The sequence below is a fragment of the Pezoporus wallicus genome, unplaced genomic scaffold (assembly GCF_028554395.1).
Source record: "Pezoporus wallicus isolate ANWC-B61680 ecotype Strahan unplaced genomic scaffold, APGP_CSIRO_Pwel_v1 scaffold_13428, whole genome shotgun sequence".
NCBI classification, from domain to species: Eukaryota; Metazoa; Chordata; class Aves; order Psittaciformes; family Psittacidae; genus Pezoporus; species Pezoporus wallicus.
The window spans coordinates 2,796,113-2,821,392 of NW_026637482.1; the positions used below are offsets into that span (position 1 = coordinate 2,796,113).

Consider the following 25,280-nt stretch of genomic DNA (forward strand, 5'->3'; position numbering starts at 1 on the left):
CTGGGGAAGTCAGCAAACAAATGGTCTTTGGTGAAATTCCTCTTCCTCAAACATAGGTATTGGGGGTCAGGGCTGGCAGCAAGGACAGCATCTCTCCTTGGTTGTGGTTGTCCTACTGCCTAGACAGCTAGGAAGTGGGGCTCTTGTTTGAATCCAGTGGTGTGATAGACAGCACTGAATTAGTTCCACTTGTGTCCTGCAGACACATTGCTTTACTACGGACTTGATTCAATGCCGCAGGTTAAAATCAATATTGTATTTTACCCAGGCTGCAAGATACACTTCCTGTTGGACAGCAGTACCTAATGTTTGTGTCCACAGTTGTGATTCAGGGACACCCCACATCCTGGCAAGCCCTCCTTGTCTCCAAAAGATAATGAAAGAAAGAGAGCAGTCTTTTTCTCACAAATGTTTCCCTCCCCTGAGGCACAGTGTTTTCCTCCAGTGCAATTTAAACTTGAGTAACAAAGATGTCGATTGCTAAGCTAATTCTGCTTTGCTGTTCCAGCAAAGAACTGAGATGTTTTTTTCTGGTAGTGTTAAGGCAAAAGCACTTTTAAGTGATAGCTGGAGCAGCAGACGTATCAAGTTTGGCTTCCTACAGTGCGTGAAAATGAAATGTTTATTTCACAATACCTGATGAAGTAAAACAAACTCCAAACCTCAACTACAATGCCTGTGGGAACAGGCAGGACAGTGTTCAGCTTTAGATTTGTATTTTAAAAGATAAATGATGTTTCAGAGCTCAGTATAGTTCTGTTTGTATGTACAAGTAGTAACTTTTGCAGGAAACGTCCCTAATCCATATCCATGAAGCATCTCAAAATGCAAGGTACTATTAATTCTGCAGTCCTTTCTATAATGTATAGTAAAATGTGTAACAGTGTGCAACTGGTCCAGATATTCATGGAAAATATTTCTCTCTTTTGCTTTGAATAAATAATTTGGCATCCATGCTGAACTCAAAAGCTGCTTTTGCTAAAGCGTGTGAAGAGCAGGCAATCTCTCACAGCGTGTGAGGCCCAAATCTGTTCACAGTTTGGCTAGTATCAATCCAAAGTATTGGTGCTCAAGTCAATGGAATTAGTCAGGATCTGTCATTCCCAGAGTGAATGAGAGAAGACTTTGACTCATTTTGTGTATGACAAGAGATTGTGGCCCAAATTGTGGATTGATAAAAACAAGCTCTGATTTCAAACACCCCCGTTCATGGCGATGAAAGGATAGTCCTGATAAAGATGTAATTACAGTAAGTATTTAAGTGGTGTGTTCATGTGCATAGAGCATCATTTTGTCAAACATACCCTGTAACAATCAGCACAGACCCTTAAAAACTTCTAGGTGTTCTGCATACATGTAGTTATCAAGGTTCTCTTCAGGTACTCCAAGCAAACATAAAGCTGAAGTAGGAGCCTGAAGTGCTTCAGTAGGAGCCAGTGACTGGTGCTTTGCATGAATCAACATTAAGTGAATATTGAGAACAGTGAATTCACAACTGGAAACACAGTGAAGTGCAGACAACCATTACTGCTGCTGAGGTAAATGCATCCTGTCAGATACTTCTGAAGATAGCTCTGATTGCCATAATTTCCAGCTGTGCTGGTTTGGGTTTATAGTCAAGATGAAGACAGCATCTTGCTGGTTTCTTCTGCTACCTTGGTGCAGGAGGGTTTAGATCTTGCTTACTTTGTGCATGTAGCCTGGGTTTGTGGATCTTTAAGGAAGCAGGAGGCAGTGAGGGAGATGAGGTTTGCCACAAATGAGGTGTATGATGATATCGTGATGATATGATCTATCAGCTGGAAGAGGAGTAAAGACATACTGGAGGAGGGAAAGCTGCCTTCAGGACACTGGTGCTTCTGTGCACACTGGGATGTCTCACGACTGCAGCCACCTTGGGGCTTTTACCCAGTGTAACTTTACTAAGCTAGCCAGCTTAGCTTGGCTTTAATTCCTGCTTTCCCTCTCCTTACCCAGACTCTCTGATGACTCCTTGCTTTGCTGTCTTGTTGCACCTGTATAACTGTGGCATATCGCTTAAATATTTTCTACCAAGGGCTGCTTTTGCTAGACAGGCACCATCATGAGCTCCAGCTCAGTTCTCCATATTCAAAATATGAGAATGTGACCTGAAGGGCTCTGCAGTCACCGCCATAATTGATGCTATGCAGTCCCGTGTTGGAGTCAGAAGAACGTGAGTTTATTAAAGTACTCTTCTGCCCTGAAGATATTCTTTCCTTGTGGAGCTAAGGGAATTTTGCATGCTCTTAGCTAGAGGATCTCAGCCTCCACTTGTCAGTCTTTACAGCTTTACAGTAATTTTAGCAACTGTTTTGAAGTGAATATTTACTCTGGCCACTCAATGGACAGGTTTATACTATCAGCTCTTACTGCAAGACAGGGAAATGGATGTAAGTTCTTCCAGGAATGCTGCAGTGAAACCTGATACTGATTTTATGCTGCCTGTATCTTGTACTTGAAATGACCATTTCTTAATGCTTATTTTCAGCAAAGAAACTATGTCTGTTATTTCCATTATTAAGCTTGTATATGCCCATGAAAAGCAGTCCATAGCAAATCAATTCTGTTTTGCTTGCTGAAACTTTGACTGGTCTTCATACTGGATAGCTGAACAGTGCAGTCAGCTGGAGATTCAATATCTACCAGATGAGATAACTGCACCAAATTCCTCTTGATTGAGGTAATATTTGGAACAAAAGAGCCTGTATCAGCGGCTGTATTTAAAGCTTTGTATTGAATCTGCCTAGCCCACTGGGAGAAAAGCAAGATTTGGAGACTGGCCTGAAAGTCAATCGTTCCCATAATAACACCACATATTACTCTAAATTGGCCATGTTCATTCAGTATAGGCTTACCTTTGTCCTAAAGCACCTAAACGTAGGTGTCTTTTTGTGAGCAGTTGCCTGCTCAGCAGGATGATGTTCAAGCTGAGATCCAGTACTCTCCCTTTTCCTTTTGTGACCTCTCTTTGGGGCTCACTTATCCATGGTGTGTGATGAACTCAGCCAACATTGGTAGGAAAAGTGTTGAGGAGTAGCACAAATGGCAGGAGCATCCTCGTATTTAATGACCTCACCAAGTCAGCAGCTTGGGTGAAGAGGCATGGACATTTGGAGCATCCTGTCCAGTTTGAAGGGAGGCAGATGACCAATGCCAATGTCATGGTTTGTGCCTTATGTTTAACTAAGAAGGAAACAGGGGCATGGTGGCTGCAAAGCTATCCATCCATGGAGAGAGCTCTCTGCCAAAATACATCTCAGTGTGCAAGACCAGCAGGAATGCATATAAATGAGTTGTTTTTCACATCATGGAAGCCAAAAGTTACTGCAAAGCTTTGAAGAAAGTTCATTTTCAAGTCCTGCTGACTACGATGGGAAAAACTATAAACTCTTGAAGTGTGCAGCTAGCAAAACGTTGCAGTGTCTCCACTGTGGTCTCTCAACTGACTCTGGAGGAAATGTCAATGAACCAGCCCTTCCATACTCCACTTTGAGAGCAGACCTCTTTGAGGAGCTTAAAGGTTCCCTACAGTATCCCTTAAAGATGTCAGACAGCTAAATGCAGTGACTACATACGGACATCTCATAAATAAGCAAGGGAAGGAGACTCTCTGGATGCACTTGGAAACTTCAAGGGTAATCTTAAAATCCCTGAGGGTGCTTCCTTTATTTGCATTTAGTGATTGCTTCCATTGAGGAATAAATTGAGTATTTCCAATTTGGCTGCATCCTATTATTTATACTCAATTCCATGATGCAGCCAAATTTAGAGTGATACTCCAAAACCTTATTCTATCCTGAAAAACTTTGCTGTAATTTGTCTTTGACTGTTGGACCAAGCAACAACCCCTCAAAAAAATCTTGAACTGACTGTGTGCATCAGTGTCAAAAGATGGGAAAATAGCAACCTTTGAATTTCATGACTTTGCAAGGAAATATTGCACTTCTGTTGTGAGTTGGTTCTTGGTTTTTTTTTACCTTTCCATTTGGCAATGTAAACTGGATGTATGCTGGATTTGGAGAAGGCTGAGGCTCTGAATGACTTCTTCTCCTCAGTCTTCACTGGCAAGTGCTCTGACCACACCACCCAAGTCTTGGAAGGCAGGCGCAGAAACTGTGAGAATGAAGACCTTGGGCCCACTGCTGGAGAGGATCTGGTTCGAGACCATCTTAAAAACCTGAATGTACACAAGTCCATGAAACCTGATGAAATCCATCCACCGGTCCTGAAGGAGCTGGCGAATGAAGTTGCTAAGCCACTGTTCATCATATTTGAAAAATCATGGCAGTCAGGTGAAGCTCCCAATGACTGGAAAAAGGGAAATATAACCCCCATTTTCAAGAAGGGGAAAAGGGATGACCCAGGGAACTACACACCAGTCAGTCTCACCTCTGTGCCTGGCAAAATCTTGGAGCAGAATCTCCTGGAAGGCATGCTAAGGCACATGAAAAACAACAAGGTGCATGGTGACAGCCAGCATGGCTTCACTGAGGGGAAATCCTGCCTGACCAATTTGGTGGCCTTCTATGATGGGGCTACAGAACTGATGGACAGGAGCAGAGCAGTTGATGGTCAATGAGAGTTGTGGTCAATGACTCAATGTCCAGCTGGAGACCAGTAATGAGTGGTGTCCCTGAGGGATCAGTGTTGGGACAGCTCTTGTTCAACATCTTTGTCAGTGACATGGACAGTGGGATTGAGTTTGCCAATAACACCAAGCTGTGTGGTTCGATTGATACAAGGAATGCCATCCAGAGGGACCTTGACAAGCTTGTGAAGTGGGCTGATGCCAACCTCATGAAGTTTAAGTGTGACAAGTGCAAGGTCCTACACCTGGGTTGGGGCAATCCCAGGCACAGCTACAGGTTGGGTAGAGAAGAGATTCAGAGCAGCCCAAGGAGAAGGACTTGGGGGTGTTGGTCGATGAGAAAATGAACATGAGCCGGCTTCAGTTGTGCTCACAGGCTAGAAAGCAACTGTATCCTGGGCTGCATCAAAAGGAGCGTGACCAGCAGGTCGAAGGAGGTGATCCTGCCCCTCTACTCTGCTCTTGTGAGACCTCACTCGGAGCACTGTGTGCAGTTCTGGTGTCCTCAACATAAAAAGGACGTGGAACTGTTGGAACAAGTCCAGAGTAGGCCACGAGGATGATCAGGGACTGGAGCACCTCCTGTATGAAGATAGGCTGAGGAAGTTGGGGCTGTTCAGCCCGGAGAAGAGAAGGCTGCGTGGAGACTTCATAGCAGCTTTCCTGTATCTGAAGGGGGCCTACAGGGATGCTGGGAAGGGACTCTTCACTAGGGACTGTAGTGATAGGACAAGGGGTAATGGGTTAAAACTTAAACAGGAGAAGTTTAGATTGGATATAAGGAAGAAGTTGTTTACTGTAAGGGTGGTGAGGCACTGGAATGGGTTGCCCAAGGAAGCTGTGAATGCTCCATCTATGGCGGAGTTCAAGGCCAGGTTGGACAGAGCCTTGGGTGACATGGTTTAGTGTGAGGTGTCCCTGCCCATGGCAGGGAGGTTGGAACTCAATGATCTTAAGGTCCTTTCTAACCCTAACTATCCTATGATTCTGTGAATTATTTTTTTTTAACTTTGCCTAGTAATGAGCATGTATCGCATGTGCAACTGATGGAGGTGGAAGATAAGAAGTGAATAAACAACTGTCCCTGTTAAAACCAAATTTGGAGATCCTGGAGACTTTGGGTACATATTTTCCATCAGTGGAGGGGCTGTAGGGGCTGGCACCATTGCACTGTAGAGGCAAATTTGTGGTGAGCATTAAAGCCCATGATCCTAAGAATATTCACATCAGTGATGGAGGTGAATCTTCAGCAAGGAATTCAGATCTTTTGAGTCGTGAAGTGGGGTTTGAAAAATCAGGACTCGAGGAAAAGGTTGGAAATACCATGAGACCATCTGAAAAAGCAAGGAACTCAGTGGGAGGGGAAGACCCAGTTTGTGTAATGAAACATGTATGATACTTGAGATACTTAACTTCTGTGTTTTCTTAATCTTCCCCTTCACAGCTGGGGAGCCCTGCCTCAGCTGCACTGAAGTAGCAAAATTGATGTTTCTAGCCCAGAAACCCTTGGTTCGAACTGTGACTTCCACAGAAATCCAATTTCAAGCTTTTCAGCTAATTCGGCTTTATTGTCCCGAATCACAAAGTACAAGATGTTTATGCCTTGGATTTGCTAAGGCTGAACATGTTGTCTCAAAGCCAGAATATTCAATTTTTCAAGAGCAAACCACTGGGATTGTTAAGAAATGTCACAAGTGTACAGTTCTTGTTGTCTTACACCATAGTTGCTGTTCCCAGCAAAGGGGCTTAGGGTACAGAATGCTGCCTCCCATCGCAGAACAGTAGCTTGTTCTGCCTGCTGGGTCCTCAAGCTGCAGAGATGCTTTCAGCAAAGTGGTTGATCACTTTCAGCTGTCAGTGGTTGATCACAAATAAAAGAAATGCAAAGAAAGCCAGGTTGGACAGGCCTTAGGACAACCTGCTCTAGTGGAAAGTGTCCCTGCCCATGGCAGGGGGCTGTAACTGGAGGAGCTTTAAGGTCTCTTCCAAGCCAAACCATCCTGTGGTTCTGTGAAAGGAAACAATCCTGGACCCAGACCAATGAACTTCCATGCCTTCAAAGGATGTAGCTAAATAAACTGTCTCCAGATGCCTTCTCCACAAAGAGCTAGCTTCAGTATTAGTATTAAACCTCTATTTTCTTCCTGCAAAGGAAGTCCTGACTTCCTGGACATCTCTGGGAAGCTATGACATCATTGACTTGCACAGCTGGCCGCACAGCTGTAGTGCTGGAGAAGGGGCAGCAAGGCTCCTTTCCCCTTCCAGGGGTGCACCGTGACACTTGTCAAATGTGGTGATGTGCTGGTGTCATCAACCCAGCCCCTCCTTTCATCCCTCTGTGCAAAGTTAATTAAAATTGTGCTAACCCCTGCATATGGTCAGTAATGACATGTGCTACTTGGGCAGGGTTCAGCACATCTGTCCCGGTAAAAACTGCTGCCTGCTTGCTGCAGTGTGTGGAGGCTGAACTTGGGGTTGTGAACATATTGTGTAAATCTGGATGTACTCATGCAAATTTCTTGCAATTGTGAGACTTCCATTGTGGGAATTAGAGCAGGGTTTTGATTTTTTAGAGGTGAGGGCAATATTGAGGCTTGTTGATGGTGTTGTCTTAAACACTTAATTTCCTTGTGTACCATCATCTCATTTGTTAGGAGTTAAAAAGCAGAAGCAGATCAGTCTGACTTATATCTTCTGTAAGGAAGTTTAGGTTAGATGTATAGATGGAGTGACGTCAGTGGCTGTAGAGGTGCAGCAGATTGGTTCAGAAAAGGGTTTCACTTGATGTAAACATGAGCAGATGTAACGTATGAGTCCTTGCATTTCTCTAGCAAGAGAAAAACAACTCACTAGAAAAATCTACCTGAGCTTGTGAAAGGTCTCTGCAAACTTAGAGTGTTGCAGTTACTTTTTTCCCCTCCCTTTTTACAGGAAACATGCATTCATCCATGTGCCTGTCAGGAAGAAATTGGGCACAACTTGTCCTGAAAACAGGAAAAGACCTACATTTTGCTGAGTCTCTGTGGAAGAGGGGGGGAAATGCATAAAAGACCCTTTCCCAAATGAATGCTTGCAGAGGGATGCTGAGCTGTAATGGCCACTTCAGAAATGCCTATAGGATGCTCTAACAGTCATAAGTACTTCCATGGTACAGATAAGTTGAATTTGCTTTGAGAGGGCCAGGCATAAAAGGCTGGTATAAAAGAGTACAGAAATATTATGAATTAATGGTGCAAACTCCCTATTACCAAAGCAAAGTCAATACAGTGCTGAAAACCATGAAGCAATCAGTGGTGAATCACTGGGGCAGAGTGGATTACAAGTCTTCTTCCTGCTATTGACTAATGTGAAGACGTTGTCTATCTCCCCACACTACGCCAAACATCTCCCTTTTGCATGTGTGAATGCTAAAAGGAGGAAGGTGGAATGAAAACACTGTTCATACATATTACTCATGTGCAAGCTGTGGATTTCATATTCTTTTTTTCCAAAAAAATCTCCTTTCCTTTAAGACCAAAAATAAAATATGCCAAGACAATGAATTCTGAAAATTTACCAGAACACATATTATAGCTTACTGTGTTTATCATAATAATGTCCCCTTTCTGTCTTATTTATCTTCATGGAAAGGTGAGGTTTGGAAAATATTTAGAAATATTATGGTACCTTTTCCTTTGTCATCTCGGTGCAATAGAGCTGCTGGAAACAAGGAGCAGTTTCTAATTGGTTTCCATAGAATCCCAGACTGGTTTGGGCTGGAAGGGACTTTAAACCTCATCCAGTTTCAGCCCCTGCCACAGGCAGGGACACCTTCCATTAGAGCAGCTTGCTCCAAGGCCCTGTGTCCAACCTGGCCTTGAATACTGCCAGGGATGGGGCAGCCAAAGCTTCTCTGGGCACCCTGTGCCAGCGCCTCAGCACCCTCACAGGGAAGAGCTTCTGCCTAAGAGCTCATCTGTCTCCCCTCCTGAGCGGCCTGGATTTTGCTCTATCTCTCTGTCTCCATGCTTTTCAGTTAAAATGGTAATTTAATTTCTTCTCTGTGGTCCTTCGAGGGAAGAGTGTTAGTGGGGAACAATGGTTGCTGCTCAGAGTATAGTTCCAATACAGGTTTTGTCTCTTTTGAATATATATGTGATGTAAAGAGGCAAAGATGGGTGCTAAAGAAATACGTAACAGTTCTGATGTACTCATGAAGAGGACATTTCTATGGCATTAGTTCTGATTATTTCTAATTATGTACTTAGCAGTCAGGCTGTGCAAAAGAAAATCACAAATGTTTAACCCTTCCTCCAGCTTATAGGTCTGAGCCTGAAATACTAATTAGCTAACGACCATTATGTGGTCTAAACCCACAAAGAGGCCATAAGTATGCTTGGTTTGGCCACAGGCTAAGTTTTATAATTTTTTCCAATTCCTCTGCACTGATCCAACCAAGACATGTAACCTGTTTTCAAGCCTTACATCTTGTTCTAAATTCTCTCATCAATCTGCTTAAGAAATGTGTGTCTGACACTAATTTGAATCTATCTGCCTCTACATTGTGACCATTGGATCTTGTTGTGCCTTACTGCACTTGAATAAAAGGCTACTTTTAACTTGTGTGTCTTCCAAGAAGATAAATGTGTGTAGTAATAAAGTTGCCACTCAACTTACTACTTGGAAAGATAAATTGGTAGAGCTTTGAGACTCTAAACATTTTCCTACCTTATTTTCATCATGATTTACCGTTTGGTCTTTGGTAAAATTTCCAGAACAGCCAAAATGCAAACTTTATAGCTGTAGTCATTTCTCAGCTTCATACAAATACATTATCAGAGCAAACAGGAAAGCATGCACTGCATTGACATGTGCATAAATGAAAAAATGGCTCAACAGCTTTAACACTTCACATAAATTCATCTGTTATCTGTAATACATGCACATGCGTTATGGTACAGGAGGTGATGTGTTCACAGAGAAGTGTTTTATTTGCAGTAAAATACGTCCTACCTGCATCCCTCTCTTCTCATGTAAAGTGTCTCCAGCAGTTTTGGTTTGATGTGATGACTTTCACCAGCTCTGTTGATCCTTAGCAGTGACTCTGCCCTCTCCAAGAGATGGGGTTGTTACAGTGGTGGGTGCAGAGATCCATCTTTGAGGTCTGTATTTCAGCTCAGGATTTGGGATGACTTAGATCTAAATGTAATAGACGTCGAGTGGCTTACAGAGCTGGGTTTTTCAGCCTGGAGAACAGAAGGCTTCTTAAGGGGAGACCTTAGAACAGCTTCCAATGCCTAAAGAGGCTACAAGAAACCTGGTGAGGGGCTTTGGACAGGGGCCTGTAGGGGCTGGCCAAGGGGAATGGCTTTAACCTGCCAGAGGGGAGACTGAGATGAGCTCTTAGGCAGAAGCTCTTCCCTGTGAGGGTGCTGAGGCGCTGGCACAGGGTGCCCAGAGAAGCTGTGGCTGCCCCATCCCTGGCAGTGTTCAAGGCCAGGTTGGACACAGGGGCTTGGAGCAAGCTGCTCTAGTGGAAGGTGTCCCTGCTCATGGCAGGGGGTTGGAAATGGATGAGCTTTAAGGTCCCTTCTAACCCAAACCAGTCTGGGATTCTATGATCCTATGAATATATAAGGTGAGGGATTTCTCCTGTTGTCCTGATCTTTCTTTTCTCCTTCTACAGTCTACGAGGTGGTGACAGTGACAGGAGATGTCCGAGGAGCAGGAACCGACGCCAATGTCTTTGTTACTCTCTTTGGAGAGCATGGGATAACTCCCAAGACTCATCTCACAAGCAAGTGAGTATCTGGAAAGAAATATGTATCTTTGAGGCCTGTATTTCAGTAACATTTATTGCATTTTGATGAAATGTAATATTGTGCTTATGGATGCAGAGGGAATAAATCTAAAAGGTATTTTGAGATCACCAGGGAAATTTGAATTTTTGCCGTTGCATGGTTCTTACAAAATCCCTTGCAAACCTGCATTCCCTTCTGTAGGTGGAAATGTATGTCCAGATCCATATTATGTAAAGCTCACACTTGCAAGGTGTGGGGATACTTGCTTTTCTTAAAGCCTAAATTAGGAGCTCCCAATTTAGGAGATGAGAATATTCATCGTTTGTTGGAGTGGGCATGATGGGCCATGTTTATATGTCTATAATCCCACTGAGGTCTCTGTGCTAAGTCAGGTATAGAGATAAGTGTCCTTGAGTGTTTCTGAAGAGTGACTCAGTGGGTTTGAAGTAACGTTGATGGGTAACCACCCACACCCAGCCACAGGAAATCTGAGGCGAGTAGAAATGAAAAGAATTAAAGCTGATTCCAAATTTAGACTGTTTCCATCCTGTCTGATGTATGCCTTATTGCACACCACTGTGGCTGCACACTGCTGGTGGTACCGCTCTGTTTTCCTCCAGCTGATGCCAATGCCACCCTCTGGCTGCAAGTTCTCAATTCTTATCATTATGTTGAACTTGGTGGAAACCATATTTTCTAATTTAAACACCTACTGTTAGGCTTTTGACTCTCTCAATAGCTTTTATTTTTCTTATAAAAAAAAAGAAAAAAAAAGTGGGAATTAGGGCCAGCAGGTGCTCAGCTCCCATGAAAGCAAGGTGACTTTTAACAAAGTCCCAGCTCTGCATGTACTAATTTCTCCTTAGGCAGATAATTACACTAAGATAAAGCAGAAATCCCTTCTCCATGGGGTCTAGGAGAGGCTGTGTGTCTCTGTTTTTTGGTGTTCTTATTGTTTTGGTTTTCTTGAAAATGTGTTTCAGAATTATTAATCCTGTGCTAATGTCACACGGTAACTTCACATTTTCTCCATTTCTACAGCACCGACAAGAGGTACCTGCAGCTATTTTAAATTTTACCCTCAAAAGAGCTTCTCTTCCCAGTGAAGCAACTCAAACATGAGAGTCTGTAAAGAAAATGATATGGGAATGGTAAAGAAAATACATGAAATTTCAGCCCTGTTTGCCATATTTGAAATTCAGAAATTAGAGCTAGGCAAAGGAGTTCTATCATCCCAGCGTCCCTAGAAACACCAGGGAGGTACTTGATGATCATATATTTTGTATTTATACAAAATGCTTTCTCTCTGCCCTGTGATTTTCAGCCAGACATCCCAGTGTACTTGTAAAGCAGAATACCATTTCTTTTGATGTAACAGTGAAGGAAACCAAGGCAAGGAGTTAAAAGACATAGCAGGTCAGTGGCAGAGCAGGAAGCAGCAGCAGCAGCTCTGTGGGGGAAAGACCTTCTAGCACCCAAACCTGCCTTGTTGGCAAAGCCATCAAAGCAACTTTCCAGGGAACGTTCTTGTGGTCAGCCTTTACATAAAGAGCCATTTCACTGTGAAAGTGCTCTTCTGCTTGTGGCTGTGGAAAGAATCCAAGTATTATCTTAAAAATATAATACTATATGCCCTTTACAGAAGGAGTCACAAGATCCCCATAATAGATTTCTCAATCAGCTGTGGCTTTAAACAAGCTACTCATTGTAAAAGTCATTTTTGCTGGCACTCTGGTTAATGCTTGCTCTTTCCTCCTGGATTCACCAGGTTTTACCCTGTGAAAAAAAGAAGGGACACACAGGGATTATTTTAGGTTGCAGCAGCAGCAATCTGAGCTTGTTCAGACCTGGGTTCGCATTCTGGGCTTGGTCCCTGTTGCTTCAGAGAGCAGATGGCTGTGGTATTGGTGAGGAAGGATGAAAGGCATGGGAAGGCAGCCTTCTGCAGCTCAGGGCACTTAAAGCTGATCCCGTAGGAGGTGAATGTTAGAACTGCAACTACAGCTTTCCAATGGGAATTTCCCAAACATCAGCAAAACTTCTGTGTCTCTAAGCAAAGTCTGGTGTGTTACAGTGCGTCATCGAGGAACAGTGAGGAAAAAAGCTAGACTGAGTGTAGGAGTATCTGCAGATCTACTTAATTGATAGTCTTTTCTCCTAAATATGAAGCAAACCAACAAATAGTCAGTGCTCAAAAATTATTATGCAGCTTTGTGAATATGGCAAAAGGATGGAATCTCATGCATCTTTCAACTAAATGTTTACACGAGTTCACTTACAACTGCAAATGCATGACATTTTATAGGTGTTTACATTCCCTGTGTATGACAGAAAGCTAAAATATCATGCATTGCTTAAAGATGGTACTACCACTTCAGCTTCTGGTTAGAATAGGTTTCTTATTTCTTTTGTGATTGTGTGCTGGTAGTGAAATACGTGACATTTCAGATCTTTTTGTCATGCGTGGTAAAGGGAAGACGTGGCAAGCTGATGAAATATCATGTGTTTTTAACATTGGCCAATAATAATGTAACTGTGAAAAACAGACACAAATCTTCATCATGTCTTGTTAGAAGGTACATCAGTTGTAGAAGTGGCAGCACCCAAATTCTGTCCCAAAAGATGCATTTATTTAGGCAAGGAGGTTTAGCCGAGGAGTGTTTGGGTCTGGGAGGAACTGGAATTCCTCCCTTGCAGTCACTGCCAATCTGGCATATGGCAATGCTTCTCCACTGGTGCTGGAGATTGTGGATGGGTGCTGGCAAAGTGCTGCTTAGCCCCAGCCACTCTTGGCAAAATCCCACTTCAAAACCCAGCTCACACAGCATTCCAGGTCCCCCACCTGCCATCCTGCACCAGCTACAGCTCGGCCAGAAGCTAAAAGCACTATCACAAGTAAGTTTCTTTCCACAGGCTCCATCATGGGCACCTGGAGGGACACCAAGGCATTGCTTGGTGGTATTTTGGCAGTTGCCAAAACCTTTGCTACAGGCAAGAGATGCTTCTCCAAGGCCCAATGCTGGCCATGTGCTGATCCAAACAGTGCTGATCCCCTATAGCATTTTATTTCTCCATGCTCATGTGCTTTCCACCATGCTGGGGCTGAGGACTGAATAAAGAACTCAGCTGGGAATGCTGCTGCCAGCTCATTCACAGTGTTTAGTAGCAAATTTATGTATTTGTTGTTAGTGTAAACAAATCCACTTTTCAGTGTCAGGCTTATCTGGTCCAGCTTGTGACAACACAATATATATTCATGGACAGAATTTTCCTTAAAAAAAAAAAAAAAAAAAAAAAAGAAAAAAGAGATATAAAAGATGGAGCAGCAATGGCAATCTGAAAGAACAATGAAGTAACTGGTAAGTGACAGCTGGCTTCTTACTGAATTAGAGGACTCTTCAGTGGATTTTAATTGTTTCTTTATTTCCTATGCTGAATACCTTTAATTGGCAGTCTCTTCTACCTGGTCACTGCACAAAGCTTTTCCTGTTCCTAATGCCAGCAAATAACACATGAATTGTACAGTATGTACAGGATGGTCTTCAGAGGATGTTGGTGTTTGTAGCTCTACTGCATCTAAGAACTATGGAGTTGCATAAGATCTGTCTTTATTGTTTAACAGCTCTGGAATAAATAAACACCTTATTTGCTGTTAATAGTTAATGTAATTAGTTAGGAAGTGTTGGAAAGTTGGTACAGAAGGGGCTGTTCAGGCAATGTAGCAAACAAACCCCAAGCTCAGTGGAGAAAGGCTTCTCTCAGTGCTGCTGAAGCACTCATTCATAAATGAGTTGCAGCGCTTTTCCTTTAATGGCACAGGATGTTTCCCAGTTTAAAGCTGTTTATGTATCTAACTGTACTGTGATTTATGCCCATACAAATCTGCAGCACTTACACCTCACTGTGCAGACTTTATGATCTAGAGCAGCGTTAGGTGACAGCACAATTTGTAGTATATATTCACTTCTGAAAAAGAAACAAAGTGGGAAATTTCTTCATTCTCTCTCACTCACGTTTATCGGTTAGCCTTTGCCTAACACTTCAGAAACAAAATTAACTTAGAGGGTGCTTAGACAACAGTGTTGAACAACCCGAAGATAAGACCTGGTAGCACTGGTGCGTATATAAATTTTAATCCACCTGCAGCTATACACATAGCAGCTGGTGGTACCAACTGCAAGGTCAAGCCTTAGAGGGAGAAAGAGGAATTTACTCAAAACAGGCAGACTTTTAAGGGAATTTAGCTGCTAGAGCAGGTCGCTCCTCTAGCATCAGCAGCATTTTTCAGCCTTTAAAATCTGCTCAGTTTTCCCCATGGGATGAATATAAGGTGCCTTCCTGGAGCAAACTCTGCCTTTCTGCCAATCCTGCCCCTATCCCAGCTCATTAAATCTCTGTCTTAATCATCCCTGAGCTCATTCTTACTAAAACTTTCAAAAAATATTTCTCCAATGGAATGTTTCAGCAGTGAAATTTGCCCCCAAATCTGTCAAAAAAAAATTGTAATTTAATACTGGGACATGTAGAGTAACCTTTGCATTGTTTTCAGTGGCACTATCTGCTTTGTATACAGTTTCATCAGAATATTAACCAAACAGTAAATAAAGAAGACATGAAGAATAGCTATGATTATCTGAATGGAACACCACTCTTTTATTTTCTTTATGTAAATCATGCCACCAAAGATGAAAAACTGGTATCATTGCTGCTCCATGCAGTGAAGGAGCACATATCCAACATCTGCTGTTAAGGCTCTCAAAATCTGTACTGGGAATGTTTATGGATAAGGCAGGAGCTGTTTCAGTGTCCCTTATGGCACTTTGTTAAGTTTCAGGGTAAGTTCAGCTAAAGGCTCTCACAGTTTTGGGCCAGTGTTTGGCTCCTGGGTGTCATCACACTGCTATAGCCCTGAGCAATTTATCGTATTCAATTGAATCCTTTCAAGTGGGACCATTTTTTCACTAATTCTTCTGTGCTTGTTCAAGCAGGATTCCTTCTGCTAGTGAGGTTATTGGTAGGAAAAGAAAATAATGTCTTTGGTACAGAGGCGTTTGTATTTGCTGCACTTCTCGGCTGGTTTCTTCTCCATTTGGAGTATTTTTGGACATAATCTGCCTTATGCAGTATTTCCAGGTGCTTGCTGACTGATGTTGTCAGCTTCATGACAGTCTTGGCAAAGTATTTGCAGCCCAAACTCCCTGGAGTATTTGTTGCTCCAGGAAGGAGGTTAAAGATGCTGCTATTTAAGCTCTACATTAAGAGTAAATATGGTTTGAACATACGCATGGATTCAGAGAGAGACATTTAACAAGAGCATGTAGTGACAGCACAAGGGGGAATGGCTTTAACCTGCCAGAGGGGAGACTGAGATGAGCTCTTAGGCAGAAGCTCTTCCCTGTGAGGGTGCTGAGGCTCTGGCACAGGGTGCCCAGAGAAGCTGTGGCTGCCCCATCCCTGGCAGTGTTCAAGGCCAGGTTGGACACAGGGGCTTGGAGCAAGCTGCTCCAGTGGAAGGGGTCCCTGCCTGTGGCAGGGGTTGGAGCTGGATGAGCTTTAAGGTCCCTTCCAACCCAAAGCAGTCAGTGATTCTGTATAGAATCATTTTGAAGTTAGGCTGCCTTTAAGTCCATCCAGGTCAGTGTCCTCTCTCCAGGATTAATCAATAGTGAATGGGAACAGAATAAAGAGGCAAACAAAACACATTGTAAGCATTTTTCCAATATCTTTTTGAATCTCATGGCAAGCTGCCATCTTAGCCAGAGGCCTGAAAACACAGATTCACCCAGCCTATAAGGCGTACTGGATAATCTGAGGACAAGGAAAGCTGTCTGTACTTTCAAGCCATCTGTGCTTTCCAGCCGGGACAACAACAAGGATACAGCACTGCTCATCCCTGCTGCCTCTATATGTTAACACTATACTGCCCACTCCTAGTCCATGAGAAACTCACCTCTCATGAGATAGCAGATGAACTGCTCTAGGTGTCCCTAGAGAGTGACAAGCTGTGGGATGGTCTTTGCTGTGCAAACTTCTGAAAGCATCCCCAATACTCAGCTCCTTCCTGATGCTGCTAAATGTCAGTGTCAGGAGCAGGCAGACCTGTGGGCAGCATTTCAGATGATACCACCAAGAATTGACTCTTTCTGATGATTAGCAGAGCATCATTAAAATTTTGTTTGAACTGACATCCATGGTAACACTTCGTGCTTCTGTGCAGCCCTTCATCCTACTTTTGCAGGCTCTCCTGTGTGTACAAAGCATCAGATAAAACACCTAATAGAAAGACAATTTAAATGGTCATTAATGCAGTGATTCAAAGCTAAATTGGTTCAGGTTACTTCATCACTGCAAAAGGTTATTATTTTTATGCGCCTGCTGTGATCATACACAGGTTTCCCTCTATTCGTGAGAGCTCAGCTCTGGAAGGGATGCTGTGAGCTGATCAGAAGTGATGAATATTTTTTAAAAAAAAACCTCAAAATTTAAATTTCAGTTGTGACCTTATTTAGTTGGTGGGATTATGTCTTGCTGAGATAATCCATTTATTTATTTTTTTAAGTGATTTACCAGTGCAGATGCTTGTGTACTTTTGCATTTAGAACTGCATTACTGAAATGTTCTTGTTGTCAACATACCAAGCAGTAGTGAAATTCTAGCACTGGCTCTGTTGTTTATGCCAATGACCTGCAGAAGAGATGCATACAAGGGTTTATAAATACTATGCTCAAACACTCACCACTCTTGTGGTGCTTTTTAGCAATGTGACTTACCCAAACAAGGACATAGAATCATTCAGGTTGGAAAAGACCTTTAAGATCATCGAGCCCAACTGCTGGAGGCTGATGAGTGCTCTAAATCATTTTATGTTTGCAGTACCACTGCAGTGCAACCTGCAGGCAATCATTTGAGTAAAAAAAAAAAATAAAAATCCAAACAAAAAGCAACCTGAAAACATCTTCAGATACAAAAATATTTGAGAATTTCCTATAGTAATCTTCTTTGAAGTTCCTTGGATATTTCTTACAAAGTAATTGGGTGAAACTTCAACAATCCATAAAAAAATAAAGCTGCTAAAGACAATTAAATAAGTGAAATAAAAAGCTGAGTTGAAACATATTTCTGAAGTTGCCATAGCCTTGCTATCCCAGCTGAATTATAGGGCTCTGAGAGAAATTCTGCTGATATTCAGACTATGACTAGCCATGCTCACTGCCTGTGTGTGAACCCAGCCAAGCCTGAACCCTGGAAATTTAGAGCTGTGATTTCCAACTCGGATTTCTCCCTGCTTTAGTTGTTACCAGAGCTGTACAAGCCAGCATGCTGCGTTGTTTGGTGTAACGAGTTCCTTGTGGTAATCAGGCTATGTGTTTGTTACCCAGGTCAGACCAGACTCCGATAAGGCCCAGCTGTAATTTCTCCTTCTCTCTCTCTTTTTTTCTGGGAGGAGCTAAATTCAGTATAGTTATTCACTGTGGGGTATTCCCTCACTCTCAATTCCCACATCTGGCAACACTTGAAGGAAGGATTGTTTTTTTCCCCTAAGACATTCCACTTTTCTGTGCTGTTGATGCTGCATATCAATCTCAAGGGAAGAGATGTGTCAAATTCTTCTTACTATTCGACAGCAAGACTTCCCTCGAGTTTGGCTCCTGGGCTACATCATATTTCCCAACGGTTCACCAAGCTCTTTCAAGATGCACAAAACATCTGCCCATTGGACACTTCAGGATGCTCAGTTGATAGTCCTCCAACAGCAGGTTTCCCTCTCACCATCCCAGCAACCAAGACTGCTCAGCACAGCAGTGAGACTGCCATAGCACAGCAGTAAGACTGCTGTAACCCAGCAGCAATCAGGACAGGTTTGCTGAATGCTTTGGGCTAATTAGTCTCACTATACTTTTGTGGCATCTCTGTAGCAGTCTGCAGTGCTGCATCGATCTCTGGAGCCAAAGCAGGGAGATGCTGCTGTCATTAAAATGATCACTCAAGCCTGACAAACTAATTGCCTCGCACTCACTGCCTGTTTTCTCTCTGACAGCCAGGTTGGGGGAGGCTGGGCTGGATTTAATTGTCTCTTGTCTTCACAGCAAGGTTAACTGTTTTAGCTTTTTCTTGTAGCAGTGATGCTCCTGGCGCGGTATCTGGAATAGCAGGAGGGGAGAGAAGGAGGGCTGCACATGCATTTGCAGAGCACACAATGTAACCTGTAAACATAGGTGCATGCAGGTCCTTCAATGATGTGGAGAAGAGAGCTTTGCAAAGCTGATCCCCCTTGCTGTGATTATTAATATTCATTAACTTGATGAGTACAAGCTGCGTGTCACTGAGGCTTTATGCTGCTCAAGTGCTGTAGTTTCTTGTTCATTTTAATATGACTTCTGGGTTTTGCTGTGTTTAATCATCTGTAGCAATGCTTAGTGGCCCAGGTGAAATGGGAGCCCATCAGGGAGGGTAAGTGGGAGCGGCTGTGTCTTCAAAGCAAGGATGGGTTTTTGCCTTGGTATTATTCTTAGTAATTTTGTGGAAAACAGGAGCTCAAAAAGGTGTTTGCCAAAGATCGCTCCCCAGGCTAGAGGCAGAACTGGGAATTAAATTCTACAACCGCTGACTTGGGCCAATGCATTTGATATTGACTTCCTCTTTCAGCTGTGAAATGCAAACTGCATACTTAACACTTCACAAAAATGTCGAACTAGTCCCTGTCCTACAGTTGTTTGGCTTTGAACGAGATACAAATTGTAGGAAGGAAGTTTTCTAGGGAAGGAAGGAAATTTCAATGGTCATTCAAATAGTGTTGGAGGATGGATGTGGAAAGAAACCTTTGATGCAGTTGGATGCTTTTATCTCTGGCTGAGCTCTGGGCAGATCTGCAGGTCTGCAGGGGAAGTCACTAGATTATGGAACCCCTTTACTCCATCACCAAGAGTGGGTCTGCTTGATGCCTGAAGGCTGGGATGGCAGGAGAACATGTATCTAGGAGCTGGAAATAAAGATAAAAAAGAATATTGAGGCCCTATAAAGCAACTGAAGTGGGTGTTCAGGACTTCAGATTCACCAGGGTCTTCCACATTGTTTGGCCACCAAGGGCTGGTTGATAAGCTCTGACTCAACCATTCCAAATGAGCATTGTCCAGCTACCGTGGATGGGAGCAGCTGAAAACATCCCCGTGTTTTTTCCTGTTACTTCCATATTTCAGCAACAGATGGGAGAATGACATTTCTTGTGGTTGAGGAACCATAAATGAGGTGTTACGGAAGAGCTGGAGTTCTTCATCTAGTTTTTACTTCATTGGTGCTGCCTTGAAATACTTTCACCAAAGGTTATTTTCAGACACCTCTGAAATGCACTTGATTATGGGCAAGTCTTACAGGCTCTGTGAGCTCCCCCAGCTCCCACCTCTACAGGCAATTTGGTTGAGGATTTTGAAAAACCTTAGTCATGTTATATTCTTGGAGGTGATACGGAATGTGATCCAAGCTTTGCATCTGCTTGGGCCAGCATTGCATTTCCCCCAAAGCTGCCATCTCACCTCCTAGAAGGACTCTTAGAGCTCAAGAACGGAAAAAATCTGCTAAATGTCAGTACTTAGAGCATCTGAAACTTGTCATAAGGAAGAGGGCATTGAAAGTAGATCTTTCCAGGGCTAGGAATGACATTTCTTCACCCTTAAACACCTGTCAGGCCACCATGTATGGTGGCTTTGCTGACAAAGTTGCTGTTTCTTTACCATAACTTTTGTCGCATGTGCATTACAGGAGCAGCACGGCCTTTGAGAGGAGTAAAACAGATGTGTTCCGAGTGAAAACCAATAATGTTGGACAAATAAAGAAAATAAGGTACCTGTACAATGTTACTACTACAGTACCTGATCCAAGAGGTGCTAATTGAATGACAGGCTGTAGAGGTTTTAGTGTTGCCATGTTTTATTCATTACCTGTTAATGTGCTCCTATCAAGGTGAAGTTAAGGGGTCTAAAAGCTTGTTTACTGTCTAAGATTTGAACTGAAGCATAAAATCACCTGCAGAATTGCTCATAGTTATCCATGCTCCCCATCAAGAATTGTATTTCTGTCATATGCAATCATGGAAGAAGGTGTTTAGGACTGGTTTTATGTCCCAATGAAGGTAAATGGGGTTCGCTACCCTCTTTTGCTAAATTAGTGTGATGTAAATGATAATTATTATGTTTAACCACCATCTGACTGACCCATATAAAATTAAAAGTTAGTAAATAGTACAAAGGAAGCTGTGGAAAAAGGAAGTGGCAGATAAAACAAAGCAAGAAGAGAAAAGAGCAGGACGGATACAGAGTGGGATGAGAGCCGCTTTTATTTTAGACATGAAGTGTAAGGTGAATTACTACACATACTGAATGAAACACAGGTGTGTGTTTGCTTGTGTGCACCTCCTTCAGATAACTGCCCACATATGAGCCTATGATACCTGCCCATAAATGTATATGAAAGGTTGTTATTTTCAAAATACTCTGTAAAAGCCCATAAGACCTGTGAAAGATATTGGGTAAGCAGGTATAAGCAAGCATTTTGGGTTCAGTTGCTCTGGCCTTGCATAATATAAAATATTCCACAAAGTTACAGTTCTACTGGCTAGTCTTAACCAAAATACAAATCCAGGGTTGTTCTTCTCCTAGGATTGAGCACGATAACACCGGACTGAATGCGGGCTGGTTCCTCGACCGTGTGATTGTGACTGACATGAACAGACCTCACCTGCGGTTCTACTTCCCCTGCAACAACTGGTTGAGCAAGGAGGATGGGGATGGACTGTACGTCAGGGACCTCATCGGCAGCCTGAATCCCATGGATGTGCCCAAAAGTAAGGGTTTTCCAAAAAGCTTTGCTTCCTGGTGCCTTATCAGAAAGGACAGGGTTGTTTTCAGATTACTTCAGCCATGTAAAAAGTAATCATTTAGTGAATTTGTTTTCTTTATAGTCAGTGGAGAGAGAAGTAAGAAGACACAAGATGCCTCCAGAGGATAATTCCTTCTTCCAATGTTAGATCTCAGATCTTAGGGTGGGAAAAATCACTATATAGAGAAGTTCTGCTCATTGGTTGAGCACCAAAGGATCTGTGGTGACTACTTTAAAGTAGATTAAATGGCTACTGTAGATGAGATGCTTCCTACCCTGGAAGATGTAGCTGGTGTCTTTGTGTGCTATCAGAAGAGGCAGCATAGTTGTAGTCCTGTGTATAAAGTGTTTCCAGGCTCTGGTGATGACCTGCAGGAAAATTCCATAAACAAGCCAACTGTCTTACTGTAATTCTATGCTGGTTTACTGTATGATATCCATATTGAAGTGGTGCCTATTTTTTCAGAGTGGTTTTAAGCTAATGATGTTGAAACGAAGCCAGGACAGCTTGCAAACCAGACGTACTCCCAAACTGATATCAGTGTGTAGGCCATGCGGTGATGTATAGTGCATGTAACGTGAGTGGGAAGATGATCGAGATGTGAAAGTGGAGCCAGAAAACCAGCCTCAGGTGGTATGTCAGCAGTTTATCTCCAAGTGCTAATGAGGAAACCGGGTTGTGTTTTCCTGATGAATTCACCAATGCTCTCCTCCTATCTGGGAGCTTAATTTTTCACTCATGAAGAGGGAAGTACACCTTCCACCAGCCAAAGGTCTTGGGGAAAGGAGAAGGGAAACTTGTGGTTTTGTTTTTTCGCATATTTTTGAGAACATGTAGTAGATTTCTTGCAGTAACATAGTTGATGGGACCACTTAAGAGTTGTGGGTTTTTTTTTGGTAAAACTGCTTTATTGCCAGCCTTAACACAGTGCTTTGAACATTGATAGATGCTGTACAAGGGCAAAGTATTGTTATTTTTGTTGAGATCCTGCATAAAGTTAATAGAGAAACAGTACACTATGACACAATTTTCTGTGAATTGTTGAATAATTTTGCCCTATTAAGGTATGACCATCAGTATCAATATGTTGAAGATGTAACTTCTGAATGTAAGTATTGCATGTATTGAGGTATTGCATGTGAGTTAGCGTAGGCAAATAATATTCATTGGTAAGAAATATATGTGGTGCATTTTATAAATGCAGACCTCTCCAGGGTGGCTGCCCCAGGGGAATGAGATAACGCCTGGAGATGCTCTGCCAAAAGCCCACCCAGTTACTGTTGGGGTTCTGTGTGCCAAAGTCCCTTTCAGATCTTTTATGTGTTCAGTTTGTGAAACAGAAGAGTTAAGGACACCCAAGGGGCAGGAGGGGTCTGGAGGAGATAGCAGATGGGTCAAAGCAAAACACAATTAACAAGAGGTTCCCTAGAGGAAGAAGTCAACCATTCAATCTTAATGGATCTTTAAATGACACAACAGTTTATCTGAATTTATTATTGCTCCTGCATGGGATAGCTGATTCAAAGGAATGCATGTGATTTCCTCCATCCTGTTCAACACCTGTCTCTCAGCAGGAAGAGATATGTGAGTTAAATGCTCAGCTGGTAAAAATCACTGCAGCTCCAACAAAAGTGCTGGAGCAAATTCACATTTCACCAACCAGCAACCTTGTCCCAAGTGTTCACTCTTCTGGTGAAGTGGTTTTGGTTAACAGATCAGAAGTTCACTACGTACTTGGTCCAGGACAAATACAAATTAGAGAGTCTTGTGAATATGAAAGAAGAGATTTAACCAGGCATTTGTCAAAAATGAATCTGTTATCATTGCCTTTATCAGACAGAAAGGCCCACTTTAGAATGGCACAGGCTGGATGCTCTGCGGCCCTCTATATAAATGCAGGGAGCTGGGCTGAGGCCAGAGGCATGGGTGAAGGTTTGGATGCCTTCCAGGCAGCAGGTCTGAATCTGTAAGAGGAGAGGGTTAGCTTGGCTATCTCAGGTTGCAGTTCCCCTTGAACCATAATTAATGAAAGATGAACATTCCCAGACTGCTGAGGTGAACCATCAACTGAAAATGTAAATTTAACTGAATTCATTCGTCTTCCTCTAGATCTGTAAGGGTCTGAAATGAAATTGTGATAAAATTTTCTTTACACATACAAGTAATTTGCCCTAAATTTGGTTGGTTGGTTGGTTGTGGGCTTTATTTTTTTTTTTTTTTGTGTATGCGTTTTTTTTTTGTTTTTCTTATTTCCTTTCAAATGGATTAAATAGTTGTGTTTACTCTTTGAGTATTAATATTTTCTAGTCTACTAGAACAAATGAATAATTATGTGGTTTGGTGATTTTATGCGCCTGTAAATAAAGATTAATTACTCTCTCTTAAGTCTGTGTTCGCATTAGCGGTGTTCAGTGTCATACTCTTCTCCCATTTGGTCATGTCTCTTCAATCACTGTTCTCTTGTTTTCCTTAGTTCTTTGTAAATCACCCAGGCACTGTTGTTACAGATCTTAGTCTCACACTTTGCTTTCATGCTCCATTTGCTGCCACAGTCTGGTTTGTTTTTGGAGGTAACCAAACAAGTTTCCTCCTCCAACATCTCTAGCTTATGATGTTCTCCTGAAGAGTCTTCTCATATTTATCTTGAAGATTTAGCTTCCTCTCTTGAACTGGAGGTCAGTGCTGCGATGTGTATCATCCCTATGATACATGTGGAATGTGAACTAGAGAACAAATAATTTTTTGGTCGTAATTTTGCCTTGTTGGTGCAGCTGAAGCATATTTGAAGGGGATAATTGGTGCTTGGACCAAAACTTACTAAGATATGCAGAGACTCAGCCTATTTCTTGGTGAGGAGCACAGCCCAGCCAGAGAATCCCTGCGAGTCTGTGAGCTTTTTTAAGAAAAAAAAAAATAGAAAATAATATGTTCCAAAAAACCAGTCAGCATATAATTGAAATATTGGGGACCCACACGCACAAAACAACAATTCTTTTCATGATCCAAATAGAGTGATAGCAGATATCTGAATGATTGCATTTACTTATCTGAATAAAACTCCTCTTGTCAGGTTCCCTGTTGAATGCCACACATTTCTCTAGGAAAACAGGTTGCATTTTAAGTGTTTCTGCCTGAATGATCCTCTATTCCCTGTATTCACATCCATGGCATCTTATGCCCATGGCCTTTTGACAGATGATAGTGCCACAGATTCTTATTTACCCTGCAGCTGCTCTTGGCGCCTGGATTGATTTACATTGCAGGTATTAATTACAAGGAAGGGCTATTGTTTGGGTTTATCCTGCTTCACTTGAATTTATGAAGCCTTAGGATTGTATGACTGTGGCTGAGCCTTTATGCAAGTCACTGACTCAAAACTGAAGTCAGGTGCTTTGAGTTTAGCAGGTTTTGGATCACTCTGAGGATGTCTGATATCCCACCAAAGTGATGGTGGGTGAAAGCATTTACAGCAGCTGCCCTAATGAGAATTACTGACTCAATGGAGACACAAAGCAAATGAAACTTCAGAGCTTGTTCTCAGCAATTGTTTGATAGTTGCAGAATTACTTGTACCACTCTGGGCACAGACACTTATGTCTCCCACCCCATGGTTACTCTCATTTGTCTGGACTTCACTCACCTTTTCCCGATAGTCTGCATCCCCAGAGCCAGCCAGCATCTGTGGCAGTTGGGACACCAGGGGTGTCTCTTTCTCCACCTCATGTGATGGGTACAGCTTTTATCACCCAGCTGGAAAGCAGGGAGTCCTGAAATGTGGTTTTCAGGTGGATTTGAGAGTGTCTCAAGGCTTAATAATGCAATATTTTTGCAAGGCTAGGTTTTTTCTTGACTCATAAAAGCAACTGAGGCTTGGTCAGGTTAGATGATGTATTAATTAACCCTTGGCCATCTTCTGTCTGGGATGACAACAGGCTGTAATTGCTATTTAGGTGGTCAAGGTCAGGCTGGCTTTCTGCAGTTTGGCCTCAGAACAAAGGAAAAAGTTGCAGTTAGGTAC

The 25,280-nt window shown here is 42.6% G+C and overlaps 1 protein-coding gene across 1 annotated transcript in view; it reads left to right on the forward strand.

Moving 5' to 3' along the window:
• Nucleotides 1–25,280, forward strand: part of LOXHD1 (lipoxygenase homology PLAT domains 1) — a 349,538-nt gene that overhangs the window by 25,220 nt on the left and 299,038 nt on the right. Inside the window, exons 2-4 of the mRNA XM_057405704.1 lie at nt 10,275–10,389; nt 20,146–20,226; nt 21,042–21,226. Of these exons, the coding sequence (XP_057261687.1) occupies nt 10,275–10,389; nt 20,146–20,226; nt 21,042–21,226 (381 nt within the window). The remainder of the gene's footprint in view (nt 1–10,274; nt 10,390–20,145; nt 20,227–21,041; nt 21,227–25,280) is intronic.